Genomic DNA, 18,646 nt, shown 5'->3' on the forward strand with positions numbered 1-18,646 from the left:
AACACCATGGTGAAGCAGCTGTGCTGCTGCATCCCATGCAGATCCATGGGGATGCCATGGGGATCCTGGGAAGGAGATCCAGGCTGGAAAGGGTTGATGCTTGAGAGGAGGCTGTGACCCTGTGAGAAACCCATGGTGGAGCATGGCAGGGACCTGGAGACTTGTGAAAAGAGGAGACCTTGCTGGAGCAGGCTTCCTTGTAGGACTTGTTAACCCTGCAGGAGACCCACGCTGGAGCAGCCAAGCCTGAAGGACTGTACTCTGCAGAAGAGTGACCCATGTCACAGCAGTCTGTGGAGAAGTGCTACTCATGGGATGGACTCAGGATAGAGAAATGTGTTGAGGACTTTTTCCTGTGGCAGGGACCTCATGCTGAAGCAGGGCAAGGACTCTCTTTCCTGAGAGCAGTGGCAGGAATAACCTGTGATACACTGACTGTAACCCCCATTCCCCATCTCCCTGCACTGTTAAAGCAAAAGAAGTGGGAGTAGTTTTAAGGTTTATTATACTTCTCATTACCCTGCTCTGATTTTGTTAGTAAAAAATTACATAAATATCCCCAAGTTGAGTCTCTTTTTCCTGTGCTAGTAATTGGTGAGTGATCTTTCCCTGTCCTTATCTTAACCCATGAACCCTTTGTTATATTTTCTCTTCCCTGTCCAACTGCAGAGAGGAGTGATAGAACATCTTTGGTGAGTGCCTGGCATCCAGCCACAGTCAACCCACATTACACATTACCATCTTTGCTTCCTGTGCGACTCAGAGGAAGATTTGTTGTGTGTTATGGGCTCTACACTTTGCTATAGAAAATGCTCAAAAGGCACCTCTCCAAAGGTGTTTGGGGCTGTTCTTTGGAAGGTTAAAAAAATGGTGTTATGAATAAACCTGAAGAAACATTCTGGTAGCTGGCAAGTCAGTGACTACATGGCTTGCTTAGTGCTGCAAGTGGTTCATGGTAGCAGTTTAAACAGAACTCAGATGTCACAATTCTGTGTGAAACTACTTCAAAGAAATTCTGTTTGAGAATGAAGAATTGTGATGGTCCATTCACCTGTTTTGAAACCACATGGAGCTAAGGTATAAACCAACCTGCACATGTAGAAAAGTTTCAAAGCAATACCATCAGTAGAGGGCTTTGGTTGTTTCCTTTCGCATTCATTTTTTCTCTCCCAAGTCATGGAGAAGACCATATAGATGTTTTTGACTGAACACTAAAGTTACTTTTTGAGGACCTAGGTGAAACTAGCCCTTTGCTTGGCCTCAAATAATTTAAATCTGCTTAGTTACATTAAGAAATAATATGAAGTGTAGAGGAAAAAGTATGCCACATCCTGTAATAGCTAACATAATTTAGACATATTCTTTACTTGATTTAGTAATTTACTGAATTATACTTGAATTGCTTCATAAGGAACATCACCCACACTATATTGGTCACAGGTGAATAGCACCATGTACAAGGGTAAATGTAATTCATTCAACAGTTTATAGACTGTCCTGTGGTAAGCCATAATGTTATTACATTCCACATCTTTCTGTGTCCAAAGCTTGTTCCTGTATTTTTAAGATCCTGCAAACAAGAACCTTGTGTATAGGGGGTTCTTTTAGGGGCCTTCTTAAAACCGGCCCTCCCGGGCAGCTTTCTGCCTTTTGCTGTGTGCTGTTTACTTGGCTGGCTGGTTGGTCTTTGCTTAGGCAGAGGTTTTGTTCCCCTGTTTGGGTTCTCTTTTTGTTTTGGTTTTTTTTTTCTTTTTTCTCATCTCGAAGAGGCTGCCTTGGGGCGATTTCCACAGGCACCCACCTGTTGCTGCTAAGCGGGGCAGCCCCAGCTGCAGTGCAAGCTGCTCCCAATGCACTGACGGTGCCCAGCCCCGGACAGCAAGCCACGAGTCACCACAGCTCAGGCTAGCCACTTTGTTTTGCCTGTCTTGACATCTCCTGCCACAAGGAAGGTGAAGTTCCCTCTTTGAGTTTTAGCCCCTTCATCCAGAGAATATCAGCCCGGGCTCCAGCTGTCGGGGAGATGAACAGAGCAGGTAGGGGCAGAAGGAAAACTGACGCCACCTATCCCTTTGTCCTTTGACCCACACACTTCGACCCAAGCACCAGGTTGGAGGGGAGGGATGACCCCTGCATTTTTTGGCCTATCTTTGTTCTTCAGATACAGCAATTTACTGTTATTTTTTGCCTGTTGCTGTTACAGTTTGTTGTAGATGAGCAGTGCGATGGTTTGGCTCTCACAATTAAGGATGAATATTATGCGTATGTTAAGAGAGGTTTTATTGATGTGTAGATACATCACTGTGACATGTTCTCCCCATAGTCCTCTTTCCCCTCTCCATGTTGTTGTCACCCACAGCCCTGGCAGCTGGGGCAGCTGGAGCGGGCAGGCTCGTTCCTGGGAGGCGGCAACACCTGAGCTGCAGCCGGGCTGCGAGAAAGCAGCTGCAGCCATGGACGGCGAGGAAGAGCTGACTGATGGACTTGGGTTAAGGTTACCTGATGGAACACCGGGGCTACAAAAAGGTGGAACAGCCATTTTGTGGGTGAGCACATGGTGGTTTAGTTCTGCTGCAATTTTCCTTATTCAGTCATTCTGTTGTATTTAATAAACCTTTGAAATTCTAAAAGTGAGTGTTGTTTCTCACATGCTTGTTAGTAAACTGTTGGTTTTTCACTTATCTCTACTTGTATTCGTTCCTTATTGGTGGAAAGTGACTGGTTAAACCTATAAAGGAGACAACTCACTCCAGAGTATTCTTTAAATTGTCTTGAAGCATAGACCCATGGTCTCCTGGGGTTTATCACACACAGCCACACAGCCACACAGCCAAAGCCACACGTACATGTACCCGTACACACATACAGCCCTCCTCAAATGCTGAACTTCAGATATAAATCTCATATTCTGATCTCATTAATTCTTATTTTACTTCACTGGTTTTGATAGTATTTCAAGACTGCACCCGGACAAAGAAACCTGATCTCATAAAACTAAGCCTCTCAGAAGGCTGTCCAAGTACCTGTTTTCAAAGATGTTAAGTTAATGATGAAGACTATATGATGTCCCACTACAGGGCAGGATAAAAACTGCTTTTTTGTGAAAGTTGCTATGCAAAGGCTCCACATGATCCAAGGTATATCCAAGCAAAAGTAACTTCATGGCTGGGACTTGGGGGTGATCAAAACCAGCTGATATTCCAGAGTACAGGCTGAAGCAATCTACACCATCAACCCATGTACAATTTTTATGAAAACTACTCACCTCTTATCAACATCTCTGCACGAATAACTAAACTGAGCTGAAACCAAACTGTATTGAGAAGTATGACTGTCACAGCCAGGTACTGTAGATTGTCCTGTTGCAGAGATTTTTTGTAACTTCACACAGTTTTATAAGCTAAGCTTTGAGAGGATAACAGATTCATACATAGCTACAGTTTTCACTGGAAGCTGCTGTTGGTTTTTTATTTACAGGTGTTATTTAGATGCTAATTCATGGAGAATTTAATGGTGGAATCAGGCTATAAGTGGACCAATAGATTTACTCATTCTGGAATTTTAACTCTACTAGAAAGAGAGTGCTCTCTTTCTCTGTATCATTTCCCCACCATTTATTTTATAGAAAATAACTGCCACTGTAATAGATCACAACCTTCCCTTTTATAAAATATAAAAATGTGGGCTACATCAGAGCTATCTTTCCTCTTCCTCATGATCTCCTCTCCATAAAAATGCAGGGCATGTTTCTGAGACAGGTTACAAATCTATCTTGGCTTGAGAACAAAGCTAGTACCTCTCAGCAACAATGATTAAAAGCTTTAAAACATATTTTAATTTGACTAAACTATAATTCATTACAAAAGCTACTAGTTATCTTGAAGTACTATACCATTGACAGAGAGCTGCAAAGAATTTTTCAAAGAACGAAAGGCTAAAGAGAGAATAACCAAATGTGCAAATGTTTTGAATATTTTTTCTTAATAAAATTTTAATATGAAGGTAAAACCAAACAGTGTTCATAACATGCATCTTCCTCCCTTTATGCCAGCAATGGTAGCATTTCTCACTGGCCTAATTCTGTGGTGTGCTGAGGGCTTCCATCAAAATGCTGACCTCAAAATCCTTGGGATTATCTGAAATCCTACCTGGAGCTTGTTAAAAGAATAAAGCTATGTGAAAAGCATATGGGAACTTCTTAAAAACTAAATCTTAGATACACAGACAAATCTTAGATACATAGATTATGCATATTGACTGCAACATGATTATAACATAACTATGTAAAAATCCTTTCAATAGCTTATTGATAATTTGATTTAATGTAATTTAACTGGCCCTTATTTGCTAAGATAATGTATAAGACAGTGTTTGGAAAGGAGCCAAAAGAAAAAAGAAGAGAGGAAGTCAGATTAAACTGTGGTTGGCATAGGTTTAGCAAATGTTACAGAACATATGGAATGCAGAATCCAGCGCTATTTCTTGGAAAAACTAGTATTAAATGAAGGACAAATGCCTGAGCCAAACAAATTACATATTTTTAAATTCCTAAGTACATAACAAGACAATGAAGAAAAATCAGGAAAAAAGTGTTTCACTGCTAAGCATCACTTTGTAACCCATACAAGTAGCACACCTGCTGCTTTAGTTTATTATTCATTCACATTGCAAGTAAAGATGAAAGTTAAGATTCTACAGTAAAAAACACATCCTCTGGCCTTAAATTAACAGTCCTGTCTTGACTTCAGCAGAGGGTGAAAAAAGTTACTAAAATCCAGAACGTTAGAAAGAGACATGATAAGTGCAAATCTATCTTGTCAGACTCCTCTAAGTATTACACACCATTATTAATAAAATGCATTACATTAACTAATTTCATATATTTTGGCATTCATCATCCTCAGTTTACTACTTCTGTAACTCTGCAATTTAGGAATGTCGAGCAATGTCCCTCCATGACACACAACCTACATCAGTGCATGCCTGCACTGAGGTCGTCACGTAGCAAGTCACTGATATCAAAGTCAGCTCTAAAGAAAGACACTTTTCATAATCACCCAACAATCTGATAAGTGAAAACATACGGATAGGTTTAGGTAAAGCCTGCAAGGAGCCTTTACTAAATGGAAAACAGGTGATCCAGTTCCATGCCATGTAATACCCTATTGATCATTAAGTCCAAAGGTTACAGGACTAATAGCTTCCTTGTGGTAATCAGGGAGCAAAACACCGGCCATGGTCAAACAGCTGGGGCATATTTTTACATATTTCCAACATATGCTTCAGTTTTAATGAAAGTAAGGTTCTGGCACATTTATTAATCTTGTAGCTTTCTTCACAAACGGAGACCCATTTTCCTGAATTTTCTGTTATACCACACGAAAAAAACCAAAAGAAATAATAAAAGCCAGAGGCCACTACTACAGCTGGTGTTACAAAACGTCCGTTTTTTTTCTCACAAAAATTAATTTTGAACATAGCTTTAAGAAAACACACACACAAACTACAATTACGCAAATCTACACCCCTCCATTTAGAGAGAAGATGCAAGAGGAACAGCAGTAGTTAAGAGAGTATGTCTAGTGCACCAGAAAGGAAAAACTAGCTTTTAACAGCAAACAGCAAACAAGCTAGTCCTAACCATTGTGCTTATTATTTACAATTTAACCTAGGGCAAAATAATGCCCAGTACAAACATACTGAATAAATAGAATAGTCCATACATGCTTGTTTTTAAAAAAAGTGTAGTTTGTTTTTTTTTTTCCAATTCAAACAGCATATTTAATCTTGAGAGCTCAAAACATTTGCAATAATGAAGACAGCTTTGAATTTATAAAAATCAACCTTTACACCTTCTGTATAGAAAAACAGCTCTTAAATATTCAATAAAAGGGCTCACTGAATGCACATGGTAATGTCAGCCCTCACTTTAATTCAACCTTGGTAACTAGATCTAGAAAAATGTTTGAACTCTAGTGTCAGTTTGAGAAAGCTGAATATTAGATCACAACATTGAAACCTAGAGTGATACTTCTAATTAGGGGCGTTTGCTCAGAAAATCACCAGAGAACTGGGGGGAGGGAAGGGCTGACCTCTGCCCTCATCTTCTCTTTTAAAGGAGTTTATTTAGCAATTTCCAAAACCCACTAAGCAGCAGTGCAACTGCACAGGCTGGTTTAAACTACAAGCAGTCAAGTACTATTCTTTGTGAACTAATCACAGTGCTTAAAATATCCAGGAATACTCATACTACTGGTTTGACACACTTGCACCAGATCTTATAATAAAGTAGAAAGAAACAGGAGAAAATGGCCTTAAATGGATGGTAAATCAGTGTTTATCAGAAAACAAATGATGTTTCAAAGCTAGTGTATTGAGACAAAATTCAAGCTCTCCACAACTACATGATGGACTTTTGCAATAAATCATATATTTTATTGCTAGAAATGGATGCTCATATCATTTAGCATCAAAAGCATCATATATATGTTTTGTAAAAGAAGATTTTGTTAATAGAGTGTTATGAAAATAAGTAGCTAACAATTTAGTTGATGTATAGAAGAATTTCATATAATAATTTTAAAATGTTTGACCTGGCAACAGAATAAGGAAAATACTTATTTTTTTATCATCTCTTACATCTTAAGTGTAAGCTAACAGAAAAATAATCATTGAGGGGATTAACTAATCACAGTGAATTTTCTGACATTTCAAATGCTGCTGCTAGCATCTGAATTCTTACAGTGGTGTATAAATGTACATCTCAGCCAGAAAAAAAGGTCAAGAGCATAAATTAAGATGCACTGTTTTTCTCCTCTCAGGAAAAAAAAAAATGCTATATTACAACAGAAGTGGGGGAACATTTGTGAAGGTCAAAACAATCTGAATTTTAATACAGAGTTGTTGTAAAACTATCTATTATTTTCCTTTTTATTTTCTTCCACAAATATCACTCTTCTGATAGGAAAATACCAGCAAGAATTGGGCTGCATTCACTGTACTCACCTCACCAGAAAGCCATCCTGCCAGTGCTAGCCATTGCTTCAGTGGTGCAAGGTCATTCTGATTTATTTTCTTTGTTTTTTCCCTCTCTCTGGGGGACAACCAATCCAAGAAGTCCCACGGCTTGGCTCAATAATATGTGGAAATGAGTTGCTATTTACTGTGGTTGCAATCCTCAACCTAACTAGCAGCATCTAAACTGAATCACGTCCACTCAAATAGGTGAATGATCTTCTGTGGTTTCCCAGCTTGCAAGGCCACAATGCAAACTTCAAAGGGATGTGTATGAGAATTGTGATTAAATGTCACATAGAGTGCAAAACATTCAAGACATTCTTCTATCCAGCAATTCTCTGAAAATTTTAAATGTCAATATCCCATCCTTAACCAGTACAGAGCTGCTATTTCCACATCATTTTTCCCCTGAAGTGCAGCCCTATTTGTAGTACTCAAGACAAGAGGAATTTTTCTCCTTAAAAACCAGTTGTTCCTGCAGTCATCTTCACAAGAGCTATCAAATTCCAGAAAGGCTGAGATATTGTTTTTCCTGGCAGAATAAGTATTTGATCCAGAAGCAGACCAAGAAAATACAAAAAAAAAAAAAAAAAAAAAAAAAAAAAAAAAAAAAGGAAGAGGAAAAGCAAAAAGAAGAAAAAGAAGAAGAAAAAGAAGAAAAAAAAGAAGGAAGTAAAAGAAGAAAGAGAAAAGAAAGGAGGAAGGGAGGAGGAGATGAAGGAGAATAAGAATAAGAATAAGAACAAGAACAAGAATGATAAAAGAAGAAGGAGGAAGAGAAGGAAAAAAAGAAAGAAAAATAAGAAAAAAAGAAAAAAGGTAAAAAAGGAAAAAAGGGAAAAAGAAAAAGAAAGAAAAAGAAATAGCGGGATTTATAGACCTCTAAGTTTTCTTTCAACACACTATAGCATTATTAGGATGATAAACAGCTCTGTCCAATTTTCTGGACTAAAACACATCAGCTCCTTTTTTAACTGTCGGTAAAAACAGTGTCATGTCTAAATTCTCCCATCCCCAGATACCCAAGTGCTAGGAAAGATAATTACCTTGTCATCTCTGTCATCCTCTTCTTCCTCGTCCTCTAGCATGTCCTCCACTACCTGCAGACAGAAACAGTAGTAGTTGTCATCATTTAAAAAGAAAGAGTTTTGTTCTGTCAATTCTAAGCCTTTTGTAGATGAAAACTTTATTAACATTTGAAATAAATGCACAGAGGGAAAATGTACAACTAGGAAAAAACACTTGATCTAGTGATTCAAATTTAGGAAAGTGTTATAGCTTTAATTGACCTACATTGGGGAATTATATACTGAAAACCCTTCCTTTGCAAAATGCTTGCTTGACAATTTAAGTATTTAAAAGGTAGTTCAAAATTCAGTATATGCCTGCTTTAACTAAAGGAATCCTTTGTCAGCTCCACTGGTGCCTATGCAGCACACACACATGCTCACTTCAAATTTATGGTTACCTGCATAAAAGGTCAACACTTTTAATAGCATTTACAGTATTCACCAAGAGATTCTTGAAAAATACAAAGCCAGAAATAAATTCATAGTAGCTTATCTCCTTATCAAGTTTAACAATGATATATACTCATATGCCACATTAGCCCTGTGTTTCTTTACTAATAATTTTATACAATCTATGCATCTAACTTTATGCACATTAATTGTTAGCTGCACTTGCCACATCTGCATCTATGTGTTTTTCCATATATAGTTTTTCAGTCCAACACCATGAAATACAAACATACATTAAATTATTTCTCCAAATATTAATAATTATTAATCATACCATCAGCATGAAACAGAGTTTAGTTTACAGAGAAATCAAATGATTTTCCAAAGATGGGCCATAACAGATTCAGACTTAAAAATATCCCTCTCATTACACTGTGATCAATGACCCTAATAGGAAAATTCTCTGTTGATGGAAAAGAAGATGTACCTCCTTATAACCAGAAAATAGTGTGCTTCTTTATATCTTTATGTTTATATATACGTATTAGGTTATAATAAAATCCATACTGAAGGTCAGCAAAGATCCAACTAGCCCAGTGTCCTATTATGGGTGCAAAAATCTACACTATGTATTATAAAATACACATAAAGAGGAAAAGAAGAGGTAAAACTCAATTTTTGTTATTTAAGACAACACACTAAAGTTATAACTTCATAGCCACCCCCCATACAATGCTGCAAGGGTGCTCCCACATTCATGTACAAGAACTTAAGGGACTTTATCCAAGAACCAAATTCAGGTAAGAAAATAATATAAAAATAAAAGTGTGTGAATCAGTTTCCTTTCCCAGAGTTAGCTCTACCATCAAGAGGGTCCCCATTAGCCATGTTACATGGGCCCATGCAGAGCATGAACAACATCATGGTTTGATGTAACATGCCCACCTACTACAGCACTGTGCATATATGCAAGTCACCTGCACAGTTCAAAACATTTGCAGTTTCAGCTATTCCTTCTTGTTTGAACCATGTCCCAGAATCCCTCTAAGAGGAGTTATTTTGAGGGGAACCTCCAGTTCAGTCTACTGGCTGCTCTGTCCTGGAGGTTTGAATGGGATAAAACTAGAAATGCAAAGAAACCATAAAGAGCAAGCAGGTCCAAAAGCATGAGAAGGAAGCATGACCTGATAAATCAAGGAATAACTCCTGAATTCTTCCCTGTCTAGAAGAGAAAAAATTATCAGGAGGAGCCTGATTGACTAATCTTCTGCAGCCTCAGACCTGGCACCAGCCAGGCACATGTATTTCTGAGTCCTCGCAGACAGAAAAAGGAATCCAGGCTGTGCTCTAGCCACTGTCCATGAAGAAGTCTCCCTCACCAGTCTGTTGGCCTTTTGGGCCAGCTCTACTCCATCTCTCAAAGAAAGGGGATCAAAGACAGTTTTATCACAGGGAAATGTTGGGAGCATGTTGTTGAAATGCATGTAGCTGCTGCTTAGTTCAATATACCTCTTACATCTCATTTACTGGTGCCTGAGTGATCCAGTCTTCACTGACCACCGACCACTCTGAAACAAAAGCATTTTCTGTTTCCCATGCACCTGTATCACCTTCTTGTTCATCTCCTGGTTGCTCATTGCTATATTCCCTGGGCTGTTCAAAATCTTTGGAGAGCTGAGCAGTAAACTGCATCACTGGAGTAACTGGGTTCTTCAAAAACATACATCCTCAAACCTTTAGTGCAGCTGGTTCCAGTGACCCAATTTACTGAGCAGCTTTACCAACTCTACAAAGAAAATGGTAAAATGAGAAAAGAAGAGGAAAACAAGCTGTTAAGGGCTGCAGCAGATGGGAACTCTCTTAGATCAGTTTTTCCACAAGCAAAACACCCACTTAACTACCATTAGTTGATTAAAGACCTAGATATAAATGAGATCTGTTGACTCACACGTTGCCTAATGCCCAGAGCTCACTAAGTCAGTAGGTCTCTTACTTTTCAACATTAACCTAGATACTTAAAGATCTCTTTTATGCACATCCAGAAATTTGTTGTCTTGACAAGGTTGAATAGCAGGATGTCTATCTCACATTAGCATTCAAGTTAGCATGGAGACAATTAGCTGAACTGGAAATCTCTAAAATTGTTGTAAATGAGGACACCTCACAGAAATCACTTGTGTGACAATATCCATTCTAACTTATCCAGATAGTAACACTTCAGACTCAGGTGTGGGGTTCTTTTCCCACATCTAAGGATCTCAAACTACAAGCTTCTATAGAGAGACATATTGTTAACTTGTTCAAAGGGCATAAAAAGTCCTTTGAAATTACTTGAAGTATCAGACTAAGCCCAGATATCCACTTCCTCCATTCTATTTTTTAATTCAAAAGCCACTACCAGTCTGTGCTCTTTTTCTAGTTTAGCTATGCTATCAATTACATTTAGATTTGGAGTACTAAATTGTTTGGGAAGAAAAACAGAATTCAATTTCTGTAGCAAAATAAAATGTAATGAAACTGTGCTTGTGCCTAAGACACATAAATAATTCTTTGAAGTATATGAAACATGCTTTCACTTGTCTTGAAATTCAAAAGAAAGGCTTAAAAGGAAAAACCCAACACACACACAACCATTAAGACAATACAGATATGATAATACAATTTATTAAGGCACCAAATCAAGTGTCTTCAGAACTTGGCCATAAATTAAAACAAGTGAATTAGATTCTTCATAGTCACATGATACATGAATTATTGCCACACTGAAGCCTTATAAAAGCTTTATACTGAAGTGCAGTGTCTTCCAGAACAAATCAAGGCTGTTGAAGTGAAGTAGCGTAAATCTGAACACAGGTTTCAGTTTCACATTGTATTAAGAATACAGTAGAAAAAGAAATCCCACAATGGATTTTTTAATCCTTTGATTCTGCTTCATTTCCATTCAAATAAAGTGCACATGTGCCCCTCTGTTTGGAAGGAATACATTAGTTATTTGGATCTTTATGTCAAACATTATACCTGGAGGAGATATAAAGGAGGGAGGGAGGCGATGGGGAAGGAGGAAGAGGAGAGAAGTGGGCAAAAAAGGTAATAAAGATAAAATGCAATGTTACATTTATTTTAATAAAAATTATATGGCAAAAATCTTACATTGTCCTTAGAACATTCACTCTAAATGATGCCTATGTTGTTTGAAATCAAATAGTATTTATCAAACAATGGAAGGGCACTAGGGAAATCAGAAAGACCTAATGCAAGCACTTAAAAGTGGTATGACCTTCTGTAACATCTCTGGTCACAGACTTATATGCTGCATACTGGTAGAAGGTCTTGAAAGAAATTGTTTCTTGGTACTGTCCCTTGAATGTCATGTGAATACAGATGACATTTAAAAAAAACACACATAAGTGGCCTCAAATACAACATGTTACTTCACAGCCAAAAGGTAAGGAGATGATGTTTAAGCGTTACAAAGTAAGAACCTTCCTCTACAATATATCCCTATTAAAAGCTTATAAATCAGAAGCAGCATTCAATCTAATTCCTATCATTATTCATCATTGTTCCTGCTCCATTCCCACCATCTTCAAGAAACACAGGCCAAAAAAGCTGTGCGACTCATAATCCATAACAGATTGGAGGACCATTGCTCTGTCACAGCAGATACCATACACCATACAGATACAGGTCACCAGAAGGAAGCACAACCATCACCTTTGGACACCGAAGAAAACCTCAGCATCTGTGGGCTACAATGCAGTCTTCTGAGGAAACTGACATTAAATACGAATTGCATTTATTCTAAAGATCTACTGATTAACAAAGAGGACAGAATTTCTGAGCAAATAATTCATTTTGACTTCTAACCTCAACACCTGCAAAGCAGAGTTGGATTATAGTTATTTGCAGGCATGTTAAATCCAAGCCCTACAGCTGTAGATGACTTAGAAATACCTCCTGAATTTTAAGAATCAGTGGAAAAGTGATGCACTGAAACTTAACACCACTTCTAATGAAAGGTCCTTTTCTCTTAGCATCAGCCTTCTGTTTCTCACACAGAGTGTGCAAACCATCATTAATTGTCTCTCTTCTGTGTTTTGCACCTAATCCAAAAGAAACACCTGCATAGAAGATATTCTGATGTCTTCACAATTTAATAATACCAGGTATTTGCTCTACACTGAGATGTAAAATAAAGAAAAAAAGGAGGGGGAAAAAAAAGGACACTAACTCTGCAGATAGCCATGGTGACTGTTACCTTAATACTTTAATAATACCTCTCTTTAGAACTTCTCCTATATCTGCTTAGATCTTACTTATACTCCTTCAAAGCTAGGTGGTTTCCAGTAAAAACAAAACACTTTCTATGCCACACACGTTATGATCTCAAATTATCTACATAAAATATACAGTCATTTGTATATTTGTAAGTAAGTATTAAGATTATAAAAGAAATCAAAAGTGAGGATGATATTTGGTTCCAAATTAAATGCATTTTAGATGTGCAACTAATGTAGTCAGAATTATACTGTTCAGGACTGTTTGGATTTATATTCATATTGTCCTGCCATGAAATGTACTATAAACTTGTGAGCCATGCAACTCAGTGTATACCTGTAATTGTAATATAAAATTATGCCATTTGTATGGATTAAGGAGAATGCATAAAACCACTTGGGCTTTCTCAGGTCATTTCTTGCTACTTCATTTGAAGGAAAGATACCCATTGTCCACAAGCCCACTACAGCAGCAGTTATGTGCTCATCTTCTCAACATGACGTCTGCTTCTTTTATGTAATTGCCAAGGAGAAACTTTACAGTAGACACATCTTCATTAAAATGTCCAAGTTTTATACCACATTTTTAAGGAAAATAAAGATCAAATTAAGAGATTCTGATTTAAGAGTACAGTATATCTGGGTCCAACCAGATTTATACATTTTTATCTTGGGGTATTCATCTGTAGTATTCATCAGAATAACTGAACTACTAGATGTGATAATTAGTGTGATAAGCTTCTCAGTAACATTGAATATATTGCAGTACAGAAGACAGAAGAATAAAAACAAAAGCATTAGTACTTTTCTACTAAATTACTTTCTGGTTTTTACATAGGCACTCAAATTATGTCTTCTAACAGAACGCATTTTGTTAGCTTATTCTGGGAAGTGCTCATAATGTAATTTAGTCTGATTCTTAATAGGAAATAAGACTAATACGGCTATCAGAGGCCTTTTGATGCATGCTGCTGATTACACGGAGTTCGGTAATGTCAACAACAGAATTTTTATTTACAGTATAATACATTTCTTGGGAACATGTATCAGCAGTAAATACAGCTGATTATACAAGAGCATGTAATCTTTTTACTGTTGTCAGCTTTATATGCGCTCAATATTCAATTGCCCATGTAGTAAAGACTAAGTAATTTTTAACATTACGATGGTACAAGTACTATACCATTTCTCTCATTTTCTTTCAATATTTAGTTCTCATTTATTTTAGCTTTCTCTTGTATTTACACAATGTACTGTGAACTGAATATTAGGTGTTTATTTGAAGTATGTCTCCATCTAAAGGCTTCGATATGTACTGTACACTTGAAATGTCAGATCTCTCAAAATGCTTCATTTTTAGTTCATCAGAATAAAAATAACTGCATTCTTTCCTTGGCTGAGTATGAATGAAAGATTACTATGCAAAACTATTAAAAATAACACCTTCATAAGATATTGTGAACTAGAATTCTTAGGTAAAACCTTGTGATAAATTATCTTATAAAGAACACAAATATCTCATTATAGGTTTTCATTGTTATTATTATTTCTTTTCCAACATATTGTTTCCAGATTCTAGAAAGACCAGATATGCTTCTATTATAAAATAGCATTTATCCAAGTCATTTTAAGCTTATGGGTGTACCCCAGTGTCTATTACACTCAGATTTGAAGTTGACCAGCTTTTTGGTACAAAAAATTAATGTTACGTATTTTAGGTGAAAATGTATGTAATACACATATTGTTGTAATTTCATTTAGGTATTTTTTGCCCGGGTGTTTATGTATTTCTGTAAGTACAGTACAATACCAAAATTCTTAAGTCTTGCCTTCATTAAAATGTGCTAAAGTGATAGAAAACAAAAAAAACCCCAAACAAACAATAAAAATCTCACATTACTATGGGAGTTTTTTCTAGAAACTAAACTGATATTAGGTTACATAGTACTGAATGTTTGTAATAGCCACTACAATCTGTCTGTGAATCTTGTTGCCATTTAAACCTTCAGGCAAATGCAAATGCAAAAAAAAATAATTATAACAGTCACATACAGAAAATGCTTCCTCTGTGCTATGAACTTCAATTTTATTTTAGATGCCAGCAATATTGAAAGACTGTGGAAATAAAAAGTGGCAAAATTTAAATTAAAAAACCAGTTTGTTTCTGACAGGCAAAAGAAAATTAATTTTTTTAAAGAATTCTGGAGCTATTTAGAATGGGGTTTTGGTTTTGGCCTTTTCAGGTGACCAAAACAAGCCAAAGCATTCCAATTCTGTAGTGAGTTTGGGTTTGCAGCTGTTGCTGGGTTAAGAACAAGCACATAAAGTTTTGCCAAGGATTTTACTATGTACTCTGCTACTGTATGCAGACCTCTGACACAGAGATTATGACTGCAGCATGGACAGCCTCTTTTATCTGTAGCTGAGACAGCCACTTGCAGCACCGTATTTTTCTGTTATGCTGCAGAAGAGAAATGCCTATTGCCCAGCGTAGATCTTTACATAGTGTACTGTTGAATTACGGCACAATGCATTTAAAATATTTACAGTACCAACATTTAGTTAAATAACCTTTATGTAAGATTTATGTTGATTTGTTCAAGTCTCATTTAATGGCAAATTATGATGAGGATGTTTCATAAAGATAATTCTCCATTTAAATGCAGCAAGCCACCAAACATTATGATGCGATCTAGAGCAAATTTGTCCAGCTTCAGTGATTATGTGCACTCATAAAAATTAGACTTGATCAACAAAATTTAAATGCATGATTAGCTGACATTTTCATGTTTCTGTTCTGATATATTAAAAGAAACCCCACCCTGTCCCATTGCAGAGCACTACATTATATATTTATATCCTGACTGTATGGGTCACATAGAAAAAAACCCAAAAACATCTGTGTGGAGACAACAATGATTCTTAGTGGAATATGTAATATTCAGGCGCATGTTGTGCCTTGTTCTTCAACAGCACCCATGCTGTCCACAGACAGATACCATTTGCAAAAGCCCTTCAAATTTATTTTATCGATAACAAATGAAGGCAAAGTTTATGATTAAATAGGAGCTAGAAAATACACGATTAAATCAGTTCTGCATGATATTGAAATAATGTTATAGAAACAATCATACTTTCCTTACTTTTAGACTCATAGATGTGGCTAGCTTCACACACATATTGCTCTGTGGCTGTGTGCAGAGCAGCAGCCCTTATGCTGGGGGGAACATGTGGCTACCATCATTATTATCATACCAGAGGCAAAACTTTGTAGGAAAGTAGAGTCAGAAAGCAGGCAAGATGTACTTGCTCACCTGACGTTCTCTTGTATCTTGTGCAAATTACATAATCCAGACACAGTCTAGCTAGAATACATGGGGCAATGACTTTTATTTTTCCCATTAATTCACAGCAAGAATTTAGTTCACAGTTAGAAATCTCTGCAGACTCCCTGGCAGAATAGAACTTCTGGACTTGAAGCTCAAAACCCTGAAGAATCGCACTGGCAAGGCATCTGACACACTTGGTGTTTGTCCTGTATTCATATGCATATGAAAGCCTTTGAATATAAGGACCATAAGGACTCAGTCTTTAAAACCATGAAGTGAAGAAACAGAAAAAAATCAAGTTCTTGCCTTGTTTACTTACTTGGTAACTCAGTTTTCAACTTCTAGGAAAACAGCTGGTTAAAGTCAGGCACTTTCCTGTTAGAGTTAATTTATGCATTGGATGTACTGCAAAGTGGCACTCAGCCCCAAACAGGAGCTGCAACAAATCCACCTGACAGTGCTCTGACAGACACTATTGCCTGGCTCCTAGAACAAAGTGATAGGATTCTAATCAGAAAAGATCTCCTAGATGCAAGTCAGCTGGGCTTCTATGACCAATCCAAGCTCATTGTGCTGGCCACCTTTTCCTGAATGAAGAAGGAATTCACTCAGATGGACACATCCATAAGCATCATTCTTCCCATTCTCACTTTTTAAATTTGGCCATTTTGAGAACACACATGAAGATTTGAGTCCTCATATTGGAGGACTACAGAAAATACCCAGAGAAAACTGTTTAAAATCTTTAAATAAAAGGCTGTCTTTAACAAAGGTCTTTTTCTTCTGTTCTCAAAATTTAATCCTAAACATGGCTAGTTCTAACTTCTAATAGAAACATACACATATAAATCATGAAAATCTGTGTAGGAAAAAATCTACAATGAAATTAGATGTCTTGTTGTCACTTTATATAATTCTTAAAAGATAGATACTATATGTATGTACTCCATTATGCAAATTCATTTAAAAATTGTGTATGGCACATTAACTCCCAGCTGTTGAGCATAGTTTGGTATGTAATGACATATACATCTCATAACTTTACAAGGAAATTGGCTACTTAATATTTCCTTAAAGGTTCTAGGTATTAACTATCAATGCGAGATGTGATCAAACCTCTTCTCCATGGAAGTATATATGGCAGAAGAAGATTCACAGGTACCTTCAGGGATGTGCATTAAATGTTAAATTGCTTGGAAAAAAAATCCTTAACAAATAGCAGACCAAAAGGAAAGAAAGATTAGTCTCTTCAGTTGAGAGAATATCATAGTGGTAGAGGTTGGCAGGGCCATCCTGTCCTCCCCAGTCAAGCAGATGTCATCAAGCCCTACCTCCCTACTCACACAAGGTCACCTCTGAGCATGCTGCCTTGAATTTCTCCACAGATGAACACTTCACAGCCTCTCATGGCAATCTGGCCCTGGTTGTGACCACAGCCACAATGGAAGTGCTTTCTTGTGGTCAGATGAATTTTCACGTATTTTGGTTTGTGGCCATTGATACTGGATGGTGCTCCTGTGATGGAGCATCACTGAGAAGAGGCTGTGTCTCTCTCCCACTCCCTTCAGCCATTTATACACATCATCAAGACCCCTCCTCCATGCAGAACAGTACCAGCTTGCTCAGCCTCTCCTTGTATGCCAGGTGCTTTGACCCCTTCATCATCATTCCTTTGCTGGAATGAAAAGCAACTCCCACTCCTCACCTCCCCAGCCTTTCCTAACTAAAAAACCAGTACACATAGACCTCATGACACACGTGACAGCAGTTTCACCATGTCTCTGTGATTGTGAATGAATGTAGCTTCATGTGGACCTCTGAACTCCTACTGGTTCCTGTATTGTGCGCTAATGTACTTACCCTGGACATGCTGGCTTCTCAGAGGAGGTGGGAGAGACTTTTCCAGAGGCCGTTTCTTTATTTGTGTGTGTGGTGGATTTCAGTGCTGGCTAAAAATTACTACTGAACTTACTCACTTCTTGTTGTGAGATATAGGTTAGGAGAAGGGTAAAATAGGCTTAAATAAAGAAATAAATAAAGAATAAAGAAACCTTATTAAGAGAACTAAAAGAATAAAACTTTTAGAATACTTTTTTTTTTTTTTTGGCCTAACTTCTTTCTTTTTTAACTAATAACGTAGAGACAAAACTTGGGAAGTTAAATTGGTTACTAACTATATAATAGTTTTTAATTAGTTTTTGTAGGGAGGGAGGTTTTTCCTTTCTATGCTATGGAGACTTTTTTATAAGGAACAGTTTTTTTCATGGCTTTTTATTTTTACAAATAGTAGATGCTTGGGATAAGTTTTGTAATGAGTTTTGTGATTTTTTTTATTTTTACAGTTTTTTACAGGTGTGTTTATGGGCTATGAATTTGTGGGGTATTAGTTTAAGGATGAGTTATTTAAAAGCAAAGACTTTATTTGTTTTTGTGATTATTTTTATTTTTGGGAACAGAGGTTTATTTTTTTTCTGGGGTAAAGTGTTTTTATTACTCTTATCTCTTTTTTATTTGTTTAAGCTTTTTATGGGATTATAGCTACTTTAATATTTGCTTGGCTTTA

General features: G+C 37.0%; 1 protein-coding gene across 2 annotated transcripts in view; it reads right to left on the reverse strand.

The window, feature by feature from the left end:
* MCTP1 (multiple C2 and transmembrane domain containing 1) overlaps positions 1 to 18,646 on the reverse strand; it is a 216,889-nt gene that overhangs the window by 31,316 nt on the left and 166,927 nt on the right. For both annotated transcript variants that reach the window (XM_086869020.1, XM_086869019.1), the window contains one exon: positions 8,064 to 8,117. In XM_086869020.1, coding sequence (XP_086725146.1) covers positions 8,064 to 8,117 — 54 coding nt within the window. The remainder of the gene's footprint in view (positions 1 to 8,063; positions 8,118 to 18,646) is intronic.

This window comes from Cyanistes caeruleus, chromosome Z (assembly GCF_971803275.1).
Source record: "Cyanistes caeruleus chromosome Z, bCyaCae1.hap1.1, whole genome shotgun sequence".
NCBI classification, from domain to species: Eukaryota; Metazoa; Chordata; class Aves; order Passeriformes; family Paridae; genus Cyanistes; species Cyanistes caeruleus.